The 16,232-nt window shown below is 45.6% G+C and overlaps 1 protein-coding gene across 1 annotated transcript; it reads right to left on the bottom strand.

Moving 5' to 3' along the window:
* Window positions 1-602: 602 nt before the first annotated feature.
* DIPK1C (divergent protein kinase domain 1C) lies at window positions 603-11,762 on the bottom strand (the record flags this gene model as incomplete). The annotated part of the gene is made up of 4 exons (XM_082282210.1): window positions 603-818; window positions 2,476-2,640; window positions 6,081-6,758; window positions 11,580-11,762. 4 exons carry the CDS (start codon window positions 11,760-11,762, stop codon window positions 603-605), a joined length of 1,242 nt encoding a protein of 413 aa, XP_082138336.1.
* Window positions 11,763-16,232: the final 4,470 nt, after the last annotated feature.

Raw genomic sequence — 16,232 nt, 5'->3', positions numbered from 1 at the left:
TTTTATATTATTTCTCCCCAAAAAGTTAGCAATGACACAGGTAATGCACTGCCCCAGAGAAAATGCATTTAGGGACATCAGAAAGGACTGTTTTGTACAAAAGCAACTCTTTGCTTGTGTGACAGCACATTTCCCTGCTTGAGATCCCCTTTTTTTTTTCACAAAGAACACTCTGTCTCTACTGTAAAAAAAACCCTCATATGATGGAGAAACTAAAACAAACACCATGCATGTACTTATTCACACCCACCCACCCATTATTTTAATTATTGATAGAGTTTTGCTGCACTTACACTTTTCTTCTGTAAATGCATCCTCTGAGCACCACACTTAGATGCTATCTGAGCAGTGACTACAGCTCAGAAGGATGTGATGAATGCTGATGGAGAGGGGTAGCACTGGCTCAGGAAAATAAGCAAGAACAGAACCCAAGTAATGTAAAGCAATTTAACACTTGACAGGATACTAACAGGATGTGCTGCACCTGCAGCCATGAACTTCATTTGCATAGCAGAAAAGCAATCTCTGTGCTGTAAAAGTACAAGGTTAGGAGGGATGGCAGAGAGTCTGGGATGTAGCCTTTGCAGTTCTGCCTTTTGTGTCTACTCTGCCCCTTGCAGTTCTCGCTGAGTGACCCGAAGCAGGCGGTACAACTCGGAGAGAGATTTCAAAGTCCTCTGGTGCCCGGTGGCACCTGTGTGCCCTGGCTGAGCACACTCCTGCACGGCTTGCTGCAGCTGCAGCTGCAGGGACAGGGAAACCAGTGGTCCTCTGAAACTTGGGGAAAACCAGCGACGGAATATTTTGTCACAAATTACCTGCGGAAAGGAAGAAGAGCAGATTGTTGTGTTCCAGAAGCTACTAATGCCCTGCTGCTTCCCTGGGACTGTAGCAAAACGTCACCTGAATCCAAAATGCCTTCAGCCGTTTGAAGAGGGAGGTATAGAAAAGGAGCATCCACAAAGGCTACACTCTAGCTAAGGGATGACCCTTCTTCTCAGGCTGCTCCTGCACTTCACAGATCTTATGAGTGGCTGGAGGAGCTGGGGTTGTTTAGTCTGGGGAAGAGGATGCTGAGGGAGGACCTTATTGTCCTCTTCAAGTACCTGAAAGGAGGTTCTAGCCAGGTAAGGGTCTGCCTCTACTCTCAAGTGACAAGTGATACAAGGGGAAATGGCCTCAAGTTGTGCCAGGGAAGGTTATATTGGATACTAGGAAAAATTTCTTTGCCAGAATGGTTGTCAAGCATTGGAACAAGCTGCCCAGGGAATTAGATGAGTCACCATCCCAGGAGATATTTAAAAGATGTGTAGATGTGGCACTAGAGACGTGATCTAGAGGTGGACTTGGCAGTGCTGGGTTAATGGTTGGACTTGATGATCTTAAAGGCCTTTTCCAACAGAAACAATTCCATGATTCTGTGTAACAAGGGTGACAGGGTGGGAGGAACAGGTAAAAGGTCAACAAGCTACACACCCCCAGCCTCTCTGTTGCACTAGTGCCTCCCACCAACACAAGCTGGGTGAGCTGTAAGACACCTTATCCCAGGGCCAAGAACCCCATGGACACCCCTTTCCACCACACCCACACACTACATCTGTACAGTGGAGAATCAGAACCCCTGCTTACACTCAGGCAGCCGCCCAGCTTTCACAGAATCATAGAATCACTAAGGTTGAGAAAGACTTCTAACATCATTGAGTCCAAGTGTCAGTGCAGCACTGCCAAGTCCATCACTAAACCATGTCCCCAGGTGCAACATCTACAAGGTTTTTGAACATTTACAAGAACGGTGATTCCACCACTTCCCTGGGCAGTCTGTTCCAATGCTTGACCACCCTTTCAGACATTTTTCCTCATGTTCAACCTAAACCCTCCCTGATGCAACTTGGTGTCATTTTGTCTTGCCCTACCACTTGTTACTTGGGAGAAGAGGCCAACACCCATCTCACTGCAACCTCCTTTCAGGTAGTTGTAGAGAGCAATAAGATGTCCCTGAGCCTCCTTTTCTCCAGGCTAAATATCTCCAGCTCCCTCAGTCACTCCTTACAAGACGTGCTCCAGACCCTTCAGCAGTTCTGTTGCCCTTCTCTGGACATGTTCCAGCACCTCAATGTCTTTGTTGAAGTGAGGGGCCCATAAATGAACACAGGGTTTGAGGTACAACTCAAGGATATCACATTACCATCAGTGGAGACAGAAGTGCTAATCCCCTACCGCTACTTACTCTGCTCTCCTGTCTGAGGCACTGGGCTAACACCTACAAAAACCATGGCAAATAAGCACTATATATAGTGAATATAAAGATCTGTTTGTGTGCCCCAAGACAAGACTTCTGAACAGGACTGGCACTTATGTGGACACATTTGAAAACCTGACTGTCTTCATCTCACAGTCTCCTCATACATACCATGGATTTTATAGTCAGTGTGATTTTAAAAGGAATGGATTCATAAAACAGCTGTGTCTACTCACTTGCAAGTTGTTATTGGCTCTCTGTGCTCCACATTTTCTGATTTTCAGATTGCATTTTGAAAAGCAATCAAAGAAATTACAGTCTTCATCTCTCGTGCAGTTCTGTTCCAGGATGTCCCTCATTTTGGGTTCAAAAAAGGCCATATCCACATCAATGGCCACCACCTGTGAATCAAAACATCCCATCAGATCTGGCACGGCACAGCCTCTGGGACAGGGCTGAGCAGGCATTCTTTGCTGCTTGCTTTTGGAAATGCTGAGCTGAGAGCATCTGCTGGCAGGATCACAAGGGCTTTATTTCACTTAACTGAGCCACACTAGCCTTATAAACACCACTTTTTAAACAAAAACAACCAATGCTTATGACACCGGGAATGGAAAAATTGCTTGTGAACAAAATGCATCCCTGGGGTCAATTGGATTGATTTGCTTTAAAATGGAACTACCCAATCTGAAGACTGATTCACTTGCTGGTGAAGCATATTTAGATGGCACCTCAATCTCTTAATTGTGCAAGATGGTGCACAATTACCCATGGCCAGACAGTATCATTTACAGCTCCGCATTCAAATGAAACCCCTGACTTTGCCACTGTGGAAAGGAGATAGCTGCACCTTGTACAGCTCCTGCAAACCTGTCCTTGCATTCAGTGGGTTTGAGTCTGTTCAGCTGTAGAAGGAGATCCCTGACTTTGCTGAAAGCTGGGTCTGGCTTTGTCCAGTCTTCTTTGACACACTTGACACATTTATTGTGCACAGTTCTTGTTCTTATGGTCTAGAAATATGTCCTGTAACAGAGTCCAGCCAGAAGTTGGTCACAGCAGAAAAAACATGAGTGAAAGGGGTCAGTCACTTTCCTCCCCCTGACATGAGGCTCTCAGAGCAGTGTGTACGCAGCACAAAGTGTTTGCAGAACTGCTGCCTGTGCTGAGGGTGAGACCTCTCTGGAAGCGAAGGGCTGTAGTCTCAGTTTCTGCCAGTGCCACTCCAGCCATGAATGCTTCATTAAAGAAATCACAGCAATAAAGAGGGAAAGAAAGGAATCCAGTAAGGGGATGGCAGCTGCCTGACGTGAGCCAAGCTGTGGGTGACCACAGGGAAGGCGACCTCTCTCCAGCGTCGTGGATGTGCAGCCAGCTGCATTTCACACTTGGCAGTCAGGATCAGGGATGTCCCCTTGCAGCATCTGACACACATTCTCGTAGGAGAAAATGTCTGGGACCTGGGCAAAGCAGAGTTACACTTGGGCTCAAATGGTAGTTTTATTTTTAAGATTCAACCTCCCAAGTAACAGGAGAAGATGAACTGTCTGACTGGAATAGCAACTGGATCAACCCCAGGAACTAATGATGTCTGGTTTGGTAGAAGGCCAAATAAACCTTCCACAGGCAAAATAAAGAACATGGTCTAATCTTCATTTTTTACTACTCCTTTTTCCATAGGGAAAAATCTTACAGAGATGAGGCATATCTTAAAAACATAAGTGTTTTTAAGCTTTTTGGAGAGCTTTATAATGATGATGTAGCCTAAGGAATTTCACATTTGGGCAGGCAAATCTTTTGTTGTTGTTTTTCTTCACTTCCTTAAGCTTTCTGTGGCTTTGCTGCTCAGTTCTTTGGAGAAGAGACAGTGAAAGCAGTGCAGGGTTTCCCCAGTCCCAGCATCACTGCATCACCTCCCAGGCGGGGTCTTTGCCAGAACTGAGCACATTTGACAATCTGATCCATTGCTCCACTAGGAAAATCAGCCCAGTTCCCAAATATGTGGCTGCCAAAGCGTTCAGTGGCTTCACTGAAATTCATCTTTTACGAAAGTGTGTGGGCATCCAGCTAGACTCTGTGAAGACATACCTGGGTGATACTCTGCCTATAAACAGCTACATTTTGGTGGGGTTTGCTACGATCATAGTTGATGAAAAAAGTACCTAAGAAAATACAGGAAGGACCCAATTTGGCTCATGACCTGATTTAAAATCATGTTTAAGGTGCTGTAATCTTTCCAGTTTTCTCTGAAGTATTGGTAAAAGAGGAAGCTCTCTCCCAGAGCACTGTGCATTCACCCAAACCTCCTTCTGACTGGGTACCTTATGTGGCTCCATGGCAGCTTAAAATTCTTCTGGATGATCTAGCAGACAGCTCCTCTCTGTGCTGCAGGAGAGCATGTGAAGGCTGGAGACTTATCCCCACCACATGAAAATAATCCTCAAAGTAAAACTATTGCATTCCAGGCACATTTCTTTGGGCATTAGAAGTCTCATTACTCTAATGAGGAATAGTGGTACTATTACAAGGGTTTTTCTCTCCTATACAAGAAACCAGCAAGTGAAAAATTTGCTTAAAACAAACATAAGGGACAAAAAAGAGGCTGCCTTGCCGTGTTCCCATTCTGGAACTGGTTGGTCACTGGAAGATCCTGGCAAAGCAAGCCTCACCGAAAGGACTCCTAAGAGAAGACACATCCGGTATTCATCCCCTTTCCCTAAATTTAATGGTTTTGTGTAAGTAGGTTGTAAAACAGATGCTCTGGCGTGTGCTCAGCCACAGGCAGCCACAGGCAGCCACAGGCAGCCACAGCCCTGAGTAACTGAGGAAGATGGGCATTGAGGAATTCCTGCTTTGCCTAAATAGTGGTACAGCTTTCTTTAGTTTCTTGCTGTAGCTCCTCACCCATTCCCTCTTCAGCTGCTGTATTGCACCTGAATAAACAGTGGAAGGGAGGGAAGGGTGAAGGGAAACACTCTAATTGCTCTTAATGACTGTATGTTTAGGCAATGTTTGTCTAGTACTCTGAAGATACAAGTGTTACACTAACACTCAGTGAGTACTAAAAACAGTATTAAAGTTCCTGAAAATGCTTTATATTCACTCAGAGTGCAGAAACTCCACTGACGACACTGCAAACTGGGACCCTAGTTCAAACACTTACTGCATGGTGCCCCCAATCTGTAGACAAAATTCCAACCAAAACCAGAGGAATTTCTGTCCGCAGAACGAATGTGAGCTGCACCACTACTCAGAAAATATGCATAGCTATTCAGGTCTGAGTTACAGCTGCACAATGAAAAGTCAAAGAGTGACAGTAGCAGGGAGTTTCATGTCACTGTCCTTGCATAGTTTCCAGACAGATAAGCTGAACACTGAAGCACAAATGTGCGTGTTTGGACGTGGGGAGTTACCCTTGTGTCAGACCACGAATTCAGCCTGAGCTTTTAAATTCATACAGTTTTTTCCTTTCAGCATCACTACCAGAAATATGACTCAAATTACAGCTTCATTTAGAGCTTTTGAGATCCCCTTGCCTCAAGGAGGCATGCCTCACCACATCCGAGGGACCTTGCACCAGTGCCTTTGAAGAAGTGAAACAAAACAGAAGTGAGCAAGAAGTTTTCAAAAGAAGCAGGAGGATTTAGTGCTCCAAAAATGTGGCTGTACACATTACAAAGAGGAAAAGCAGTAGAGAATCTCCCCTGATGCTTGTAAATTCACTGGCTTTGCAAAAACTTAGCCAGAAGCTGTACAAGGAGGGGAGTGTCATTTTTACATGGTTGTCTTCAGACTAGAATTTGATCTCAAATTCCTGGAACACCACCCCAAACACCTAACTTACCGTGAGATCGTGCCTGATAGCGAAGTTTTCTGGTTTGATGTCACACAGGTGAAATCGGTGAGAGAAATCATTATCAAAATGCTGCACCATGTCCAGAAAGCTGAGTGCAATATCAGTGATGGCTCTCACCCTGCTTCTGTGTCCAGTAAGGGAGGGGCTGATCACATTTTCCAAGGGAAAAAGAGTTTTGTGCCAGGCATGTCCAGCTGTGAGATACTCCACAGCATAAAAGTGTCCACAAGAGCCAATAATTCGTAGCACGTGTTTGCTGAGGTCCTGCAGCAAACTGAAGTAGATATATTCTTCCTGCTGGAGCAAGGACCACATGCTGGCCACCTGTGCTTTCCAACGTGGTCCCTTCTTCCTTGTCCACAGGGGCCCCATGGTATTGTTAGACAGTTCTAGCCCCAGGGCATTTTTGACCTCCAAAGCTACCATAAGCAGAAGCTCTGTTTCAGGGATATCCTTTGTTTCCACCTCCTCTAGCATACTGAGGTGCTGGTAGCTGGAAAAGATTTCTTTTTTGGATTTCAGTATGATGGGCTGGCCTCTCCAATCAGCCTGAATGACCTTCTTACCTCTATCATAGTAAAGGCAGTGTTTGTACACCAGCTTCTGTGCCACGCACAGGTCTTCACAGAGGTCCCCAGTCAGGGCTCCGCTGCTGTAGTCGAGGCACTGGAGTGAAAGAGCAGAATATTCATAGTAGAGCCATGCTCCCGTGGACCATGTAAAAGAAAGACAAATAATGAGCAACAGTCCTAAGCTCGAGAGGTTTGCAGCAGCCATGGAACTGCAAACACACACCTACAACCAGTGAGTCATTCAGTGGTTTTTCAGAGTTCCCTAGAGATCTATTACTAGGGGAGTTCTGCTTCAAAACAGGGGTTCTGAGGATAGTAAAGGACAGGCTTTTCAGGGGCTAGGAAAGGGACTGGATGACTTGTTGATCTGAAATTTTTTACACATATGGGTTCAGTGAGACAAACTTGAAACACTTGTGGCTCTGCTGTGTGAGATGATGGGTTATAACACTTTAAGGCCCAGAGTAATGCAGGACTTCTCTGGAAGGTTCAGGGCAGCATAACTTAGACATCACCACTTAAACTACAGCAAAATCCATGGGTAGCTGGATTTCTGGAACATTCCACAGCTCTGCAGGTTTCAGCCTTACACTCAACATGCCCTGAAGGAAGATCTGATAACCTCCTCCTGTACTACCAGAAAACATAGAGGTTGCATTCAATACCTTTTGGACCAAGAACTTTCAGAATTTTTGAATATGCAAATGCTGCAGAACACATATATGTTATATATGTGTTATATGTAGTTATCAGAAGTGACATTTTAATATTAATTGCTTCAATACTTAATTTTTTTTAAACTGGAATGAAATCAGGCCTTGGAAGCAAGGGAACTGTTGCTTAATAGTTTAGTGGTCAATGCAAATTAGTGAAAGAACTGCAAGGATTCCCTCACCAGTTCTTCTCTCAAGCCATAATAATTTCCATAATATAATTTCCAAAAGCCAAGGCAGTTGATATATTCCTATGGGCATTCAGAAGTGCAGGTGTAGGGACTGCTTTGGGACGCTCAGTAGAGGGGATGATCAGAGGTCTCTGGTAGAAGGGGAATAGAAGAGGTGGTGTAGAAAGCCAAACATCTGTGAGGCAGCTTGACAGTGTCATCCACCTCCATTGCTTTCTGGCATTTGAACCTTGATTTAAACAAGCTGGCAGATCCCCCTGCATGTTCAGGACTTGCAGCAGCTGCCTGAGCCTCACCTCACTTGTGACTGGCTGTTACACACACAAGGAATGGGACCATCGCATTCAAGTAATGTATTTTCTTGGGTGTGTACACCAGAGGAATATGTTCTGATGCCAAGCAGCATTTAGAGTCCAGCCTTAGACAACACACTGGGGAATGGGTGGAGGATTAAGTCCAAAATCCAAGAATGGTGATCAATTGACTGAAACAGCTCACTGAGAGCAGTTCAGAGAGACATAAAATAAATTTATTTACATTGTGATGTTCTCACAGCTGAAGTGACAACATGCAATGCCAGCAAGGAGTGTCTTGCACGATTTTCTGGACACTGAGTCCATGCATGTATGAAACACACACACACATCTGCATCCTCATCAGGATGGCCAAGGAGATTCACTGGACTGTCTGCAGGCTTCAGAGCCTGCAGATCAATATTCTTGCTTTTGAAAATCTGCCCCTATGAATGTAATACAGTTTTACCCTACCTTTTAAAGTAGAAAACGTAGTTTTTTCAACAAAATCTAGGTTAGCAGTTCTTACCATCCAGATCTCTAAGCATTTTTTGAAAGAAAATTACAAACAGAAGGAATTTTTTGGGTCTTCTTTGGATTGTAAGTATAAGCACATTTAAAATTCTATTGACAGGCCACAGTCTCATTCTCTCCTGCTACAGTAAGAGAAGATAGGGCTTAGTCATGTAATTGGGTTCACACGGGTGAGCACTTGCCCCGTGGACTATTTTTCTGTGGTTCACTCTCCGAGGATCCACATGCATGGACTTCTGGCATCTAGAACACATGACCATGACCTGTAGCCAAACATGGCAAGGTGTAGCTTATTTTCCTGTGTTGACATCACGTCATTCTTAATGGCATTAGGGAGGAAAAGTAGCTGTGGAAAAAGCAGACTCAGATTTCACAGACAGGAGACAGATCCTTTTTGAACCTGGTTGCTGCTTAGGACTTGTCTGCTGTTTTTTTTCAGTTTAAGCTATAAATATTTGATTGTTAACCTAGTATCTGACAAACAGTGTCTGAATCATATTCTTCTTACAATGAACTTGTGCAGTGTTTTGCAATCTGGGATCTGTGGAAAAGGCCTTGACCAAAGAGCTCATGGTCTCACAGTGATGAAACACAGATCAGCCTTCCAGAAGTGCATTCTCAGCTGGTCATCAAGGCAAGGAAGGCTTTCAAAAAGGCTTGCTCAAGGAAACAATCAAGAAGATTGAACCATTTCCTATCAGGCTTGAGGCACAGTCTGCATTGGTAGTTCATCTTGAAGCAATTATTTGACCCTTACATCCATTCCAAAGTCACAGTTTTACAGGACAATCTTCCATCATGTTGGCATGGCTTGTACTATTGTGCTCCCCAGTGTACGAGCTTGCATTTTACAGTATTAAAGCACAAATTTGGTGCTTTGGACTGAAAACATTTAACCAGGTAATACAGATTACCCTGCCATGACAAGACGAACCATTTATTATTTACCAACTCAGGAACTTTAGCACTAACTGCAGACCTCACTATACAAGACTGTCTATCATCCTGCTGATAAAAGGAAGAATCAATTCCCCAAAGAAATCTTTCAGAAATGGTCCTCCACACTGCCATCCCTGTCTTAATGACTGAATTTTGAGATCTGTTGATGAGACAGCTTTAAATCAACCTAATGATCGACCTTTGAAAGCCACAGATTCTTCTTTATGTGCCAGATTCTTAAAACTAAAATATGATAGTGATACTAAGCCAAAAGCCTTATAAAGAAGCAGCTGTACTACACAAAAATGCAAACACAAGCATGGTTCAGACTCACTCATATGTTTCTTATTAAAATTAGCTACATAATTTTTAAAGTCCTCAGTACACTTATCAAGATAAGTTTAAAAAGCTGGATTTAAATTAATGTAAAAGCTTAAATTAATGTAAACCTTGCTAAGGATTTATATAAATTTAAGTAACTCACTGTACTGCCATCAGTGGCCTGAGACTGATGTTTTGCCTTGTTAGCTACTACTTCTATGTAAATGCAATACAGAGCCAGGTTTGGAAGGCATCAAAATGACTTGATTTCTCCAGAGGCAACAGAAATTGATTGCTATGATTTAGTACGTTCAGTGTAAATGAAGATGAGACTGGAATTAGGAAAGAGGAAGAGGTATTCTTTTTGAGAGTTAAAGTTAGTCCCTGCAAATTGCCCAATGCTATTTCAGCCTTCTCAGTGCAGTACACATCTGCACAGATGGATATCTTACTCAGAATAAGAAAATAAAACCTTCAGAAATGCCACTTGCAAGGGTATTTTCACCCACTTCCTCAAAATAGCTCATCTCCTACTGACAGATGAATAGTAAAAGAATTTTGCTTAATGGAAGGTGTGAGACTCAAGCTATCAGGTTGTTTGTTTCATTGCTCAGTTGCACTTTCTGTAACTGCGAAACTCATGCTGTGCTCAGAAGATGTAGGAAGACTTATTTTGGGGCTGATGAAGATGAGCTCATTTTCTATATTCCATTAGAAGGACAATTCCTTTCTAACGTCATCTGGGAAAACTGTTGCTTACAAACCTTACCGATAGTACTGATTCTTCACTTACAGATGAGCACAGCAATTTCAGCCACTCTTCCTCTGGAAGGAACGTCTGAAACTGAGCTACCTCTCAGTGATAGAGACAACTTTCCAAGCTTGCGTCTGAAATCTGATCCCTGGGCTTTTGAAGCCTTGCCTGACGCTTTCCAAACTGAAGAACAGCAACAAGTCCCTGTCCATGTGTTTATTGGTGAGTGTGATGGCGAGGACCTGGACCTCCCTGAACCTGATGGCTCCGTGCATCTCCATATATCAGTGTTCTTCCCAAGCACGTAAGGATGAGGCAGGAATCATTCCTTCAGCTGCAAACCTGAGCTCAGCCCCACCTCAGCCTGGCTCCTGAGGTAAAGAACCTGGAGCACACTGCCATTAAAAACACGCTGTCAGGACTGCTGCCTACACTTGCTTTTCCTTTATTATACAGAATTAAGGAAAATCTATGATCAGTTTTTGCTTCCTTGCAGTAATAGATTATTTAATTCCCACTAGGATTCCTCCCTTCCCAGCTAACCACCGACATTACAGATACCCTAAGAAACAAAATTAACTAAAAGCATTAACCCACGCTGCTCCTCTTCTCAAAGTGTTTCCTACACAATCCTAAATCTGTTCCTTATTATTTTTAAGGGAAATTTCAATGAATATTCGCAAATCCTTTCTTGAATTTTAACCACATCTTACACGCCAGCCCCCTCCAGACATAAAGGAGGCGATACATGCTGCCTGGCACTTCTGAAAGACACTTTTGTCCAAACAGCTTTTCGGCTAAAAACAAACAAAACCCCCCAACACCCGGAGGAAGGCTTTCCTCCGCTTCGGAGCATTCGGCTCTCCGAGCCGCCCTTTCCGAAGCGCTTGGGCACCGCACCCGCACCCCACGGCCGGGAGCCGGCCCGCCGCCTGCACCTGACCTCGCCCCGGGAAGGGAGGCAGGCAGGGAGGGAAGGAGGGAGGGAGGTAGGGAGGGAGGTAGGGAGGCAGCCGCCCGCCCGTGCGCACCGGGAGGCGCCGGCGATGCGGCACCTCCGGCGGCCGGAGCCGGGCAGGGCGCCCCGGAGAGCAGCCCCGACGGACCGCCCGCGCCTCGTCCTGCCGGGCAGCCCCCGGGAGATGCCCCGCGTCCCGCCGGGGCACGTACCAGCCTGGCCAGGATCCGGTGGCTTTTCTCGTCCGTGCAGCGCTCGGAGAAGACGCTCCTGTGGAGGAGGAACAGCGCAGCGCTCACCACCACCCAGCAGGCAGCCCAGAGGAGGAGCAGCAGCAGGGCGCATCGCCGCCAGATTTTGAGCCGCAGCCGCTTTAAGCCCGGGATGCCCCTCATCGCCGCGCCGGGGCTGGGCTGGGGCGGCCGCTTCAGCTGCGGCGGCCCCGAGCGAGCGGCGGCGGGGCCGGGGGAGCCGCGCTGCGCCCCCCGCACTCCCGTCCCACTCCCGCCGGCGCTCAGCGCCCGCAGCCCCCGCCGGGCTGCCCCGCTCCCGCTCCCGCTCCCGCCCCCTCCCCGGGCCGGGGCTGCCCTGGCGGAGCCCGGAGCGCCCCTTTTGAATTTAAGCCACGTAGTTCCGCCGGCTTTTGTCTGCGCTCCCCCGTGCCAAGCGGCCCCTGCAGCCACTTGGCGGCTGCTGCCCGCGCCCCCCGCCTCTCCTCTGCGAGTTTCTCACCCGAGAATAAAAGGGGTTTGAAGGGTGATGGATGCTGCTGTGGAAACCCTTTGCCGTCCAGGCGGCTGCTCGATACTTTGAAAGAGGCAGCCTGGAGACGGACAGGTACCTCTGGTGAAAGCTTCGTCTCCCGACAAATGGGGAAAGGAAAAAAAAAGGTTGTAATTTATTCTGGAGTAACTTCTCCCGTTTTATCCGCCCGGAGATAATGGAGGAAGAGAGAAAAGCGGCTCAGATGCCCTTTCAGTAACGCAGCCCCCAGCGCCCCCACGGTGGGTCGCCCCTTGGGTCCCCAGCAGCTCCCCCAGCCCCCGGTCGCGGGGCGCAGGCTGGCCCCTGCCCGGCACCCCCGTGTCCTGCCTCCCTCGGCGGCGGCGGACAACACCAGCCGAGCGGCCACGTCGGATACGTTGCCAAAACGGGCAGGGTGTACTGGGTCCGAGGATGCTGGCGTCGATAGATTGTCTCCCTGCCCTCTCATTGTCTCTCTGGCACCTGCAGCTGTGTCCCTGATACGGTGTGGTCAGCTCCACGGGACAGCCTCTGATACATCTGACTTCGTTAACGTTTCTGAGGGGTCAAAGACTCTGACGTGTGTTCCTGTGCAGCAAGGAAGATCCTGGCATCCTTTCCTCACTCCACGTGCAGATGTTCACTGTCTTTGTTCAGAGAGTTCGGTTCAGTGATATATGTTCTTAGCATCATGTCTAACTTAATGAGAAATACTTCCTTGACAAGTCTTTAAAAAGAAAGATGTCTTTATTGACATGATCGAATGTTACCTCTCAGAACAGCAAGGGAAGAACAAGGTGCAGCAAACTTGCTGTTATCCACACCTTTTACATGATCAGTGCAGTTCTCCTCTACCTGGCAGAGCAGGGCTTGAAATTGAGCTTCTAAGTAGATGGTGGACTGTGGAAGAAAAGAAACAGAAAGATAAAAATATTGCTGGACCTACTCCAGCTTTCCTTTCTAGAGACTGTCAGTGGGGAGGGAGATCCAAGAAGAGCAAAACTACTTTCATCTCCAAAGAGTCTCAGAAGCAGAATCATCATTAGCCACATCTTCTATCAGTGTTTTTCTTGATTTCTCCACCATCTCACTTCTTCACCTGCTGAGGCTGACTTTTCAAATTTTCTTTTTCTTTCCCCTGATCCTTTTACTGAGAAGCTTACTTTTGAGGCACTGGCGATGCAGTCTGTTTCTTGGGAACGTGGCAAGCAGCAAAGACCAAGGAGGCAGCTAGGAACTAAAACATTTTAATCCCGTTTCTCAGTCTGATACAAAATATTTTCAGACGCTGTCTCTGACCATCTTGGGATGCTCTTTGAACATTTCTAGGACAATAAGTGGACGAGGAGGAGTGTTGTTCAGCCATTCCTCTGTAGGAGTACCAGCTAGGCTTGAACACAGCCAACCTTCACCAGTGACTGCTGCCACCTAGGAGATAAAACTGCAGATCTGCCATACTGATATCTGGAACAATCCTGAGATATAAACCACATGGAAAAGGGATGCAGATGGTGGGGGAAAGTCAAGCATAAGTCCCTACTTCTCAGTCCTAAGCTGTCTGGGTAATAGTTTAGGCACTACCAAACCCACATGTATTTTAAAATGTGGATTTTGGTTTCTCTGTGTGTCAGCAATCCCCAAAGGATATTAGGTATTTTTATTAAATGTCTGTGAAATTCTGTGTATGTGTCATTTGTGTTTCAACAATAGTTCTGAAAACAAATCCTAACTACACCCGTCTTTAAGCTAGGAACCAAATACAGAGACTTCAGACCAGATTATTTGTCACAGCTGAGCTTCTCTAATTGCTGCTGAAAAAAAAGCACGTTCCTTCCTCCTCCTCCACTGCCACCTCCCTGTTTTCCTCTTTGTCTTGCCTGCCTAGCGCAGTCCCTTCCCCCAGTGAAAGATACTCCTTGCTGCCCAGAGAGCTTTCTCAGCTTGCTAACAGGGCAGAGAAATGTAAAGCTGTTTCTTGCTGAGATTATTTTCAGAGAGGTCAGGAAGCCCCGAGGATGCCGCCAGGCTGGTGCAGGGAGGCACATTGCAGGGCCAGGCACTCTGGGATGCTGGAGGCAGAACTGTCCCACTGGCTCAGCTGTATCAAATGTCTGCACCTTAAAGATGCAATGAGATATTGCAGATAAGGTGATCTTAATGGAAATGGTTGCTGAAAGAAGCAGTCCTGTCCTCCCTTCCACCCCGGCCATATGCTGCTCCCTCAGCAGCTGGATCAGGGTAGTTAGCCCAGCAGGCAGCATCAGTCGGGTGTCTGGCTGCACTTTTCATTTCATCCTAAGATACAAGCTAAACTTCACCGCGTTTTGGGGTCTGTAAGGAGCCCACATCCTCCTCTTTGGTTTGGAAACAGCTGCTACACGTAGTAAGAGCAATTCTAGCTTTAACATGCAGGTATCTGCTGCTTTGAAATTAGGGAATATGAAGAAATAGACTAGGAAAATAATAATAATAATAGGTTTTAATGTAGTTTTAATATTGTTTTAATAGTTTTAATAAAAAATAAAAGTACAAGATGAACGGAGCTTAGTGAAGCAAATGCAAGTTGGCTGACATGCATACTGGATAGTTTACCCATTTCATTTTATGGTAAATCCCACAGGAAGCATTTGCAGGGAATAAAGTTCTGAAAGATTTCAGCATAGCATTCAGGCGGGGCAAAGGGTTGTATCTAGTTGTTCAGACTCTGAATTTTTAAATATCTCACTAACTGTGGGTGTGAAAAGTTGGACAAGTCTAGTAAATATGTATGTGTGTGTATACGTACCTTCTTGTACACATATACATAGAGAAATTCAGAACAGGTCAAGAATTGACCCAGAAAGCTTGGACTTAGTAAACAATGAAAGCCTAGGTGACTCAGGATCAGGTGGTTTAGCCTTGAATAACAATCTATTGCTAGCTGCAAAATTCAAGTCTAATTTCAGATTTCCCTAAACTTCAAGGTTCTTAAGACTAACAGAGTCAATTGTAGTCCATCCTCTGTGAAACATATATATCTTAGTGTCCCTCTGTGCCACAGCAATTTTTCTTAAAAAAACCCCTCTGCATCAGAGAACCTTTGCTTTCTGTAGATATTAAATTGTGGCTGCTTCACATTGCGTTCCTGTGTTCCTAAAGGAAGCTATATTCCTATTCTCATTTTAACCGAGAATAAAGCTTGATGGAAATTAATTAGTAGAAGTTGAACTAAGGCAAGTGAAATCAGGGGCAGTAAAAATAATCCAGGATTAACTTAATTAGTTCATACCCAATTAATCTTTGAATTAGTGCTTAGAGAATGATGTCAGCATCAAGTTGGTCTCCTTTTCGTCACTGTGTTGGGCACATCACAAAATTGCACATCACTGGTGGCGGTTCAGATGTGGAATAATCACAGGCTTCAGTGGCCAGGAGTGAGATCCCTCGGCACAGCCAGGTGAGGAGCCTGTCTTGGCATCCACCTGTGCTCTGTGCCTGTGCAGGGGCTCAGCAGCTCCTCAGACCAGGGCCAAGAGGAGTCCTCAGCCCAAAGAGCTGCTGAGCCCTCATGTTTCTCATCACCTTCAGACACAAACTGCATTGCGGGCTCAAGTCCTGTTATGCCGCTAGACCTTATTTTCCTAATTACTGAATTCTTCATGAAGAAAGAAAGTAAATCAGTCATTAAGAACTACCTTGGCACTCAAGTTAATGAACTGTAAAACTGGTCCATTAGGACTTATTGTTCTCTTTGATTTTATCACCTTCTGTCATTGGTTGTCTATGGAAATAGGGTATGTGTCCGCAAATCTTTCACACGGCAGGTACGAATCTCCTAATTTCCTTCTAGGACGTCAAGAAACTTTTAAGGGCTGTTCAAATCTACTTTGAAAATATATTTTAACATACAAATATTTCTTTCTGATTTCCTTTGGAAAAGTTGCTGCTGAGAAACCTCGCAAGGTGAGACATAGGTTTGAACATGCCCTTTAGGCAGTGAAATTCCCCTGCAGAGTTCTGAGTCTACCAGAGGAAACCAAATGTATTTTCTCATTTATGCCATTAATCAAAAAGAGTATGTTGCAAACTACTCACAGAAGTTTTATGGCATCAGTGAGCAGTGAGTTTATTGGGTCACACTG

The sequence above is a fragment of the Coloeus monedula genome (assembly GCF_965178545.1).
Source record: "Coloeus monedula genome assembly, chromosome: 1".
In the NCBI taxonomy this organism is placed as follows: Eukaryota; Metazoa; Chordata; class Aves; order Passeriformes; family Corvidae; genus Coloeus; species Coloeus monedula.
Note: the sequence above shows the minus strand (reverse complement) of the source record. Positions and strands in the feature narration are given on the sequence as shown.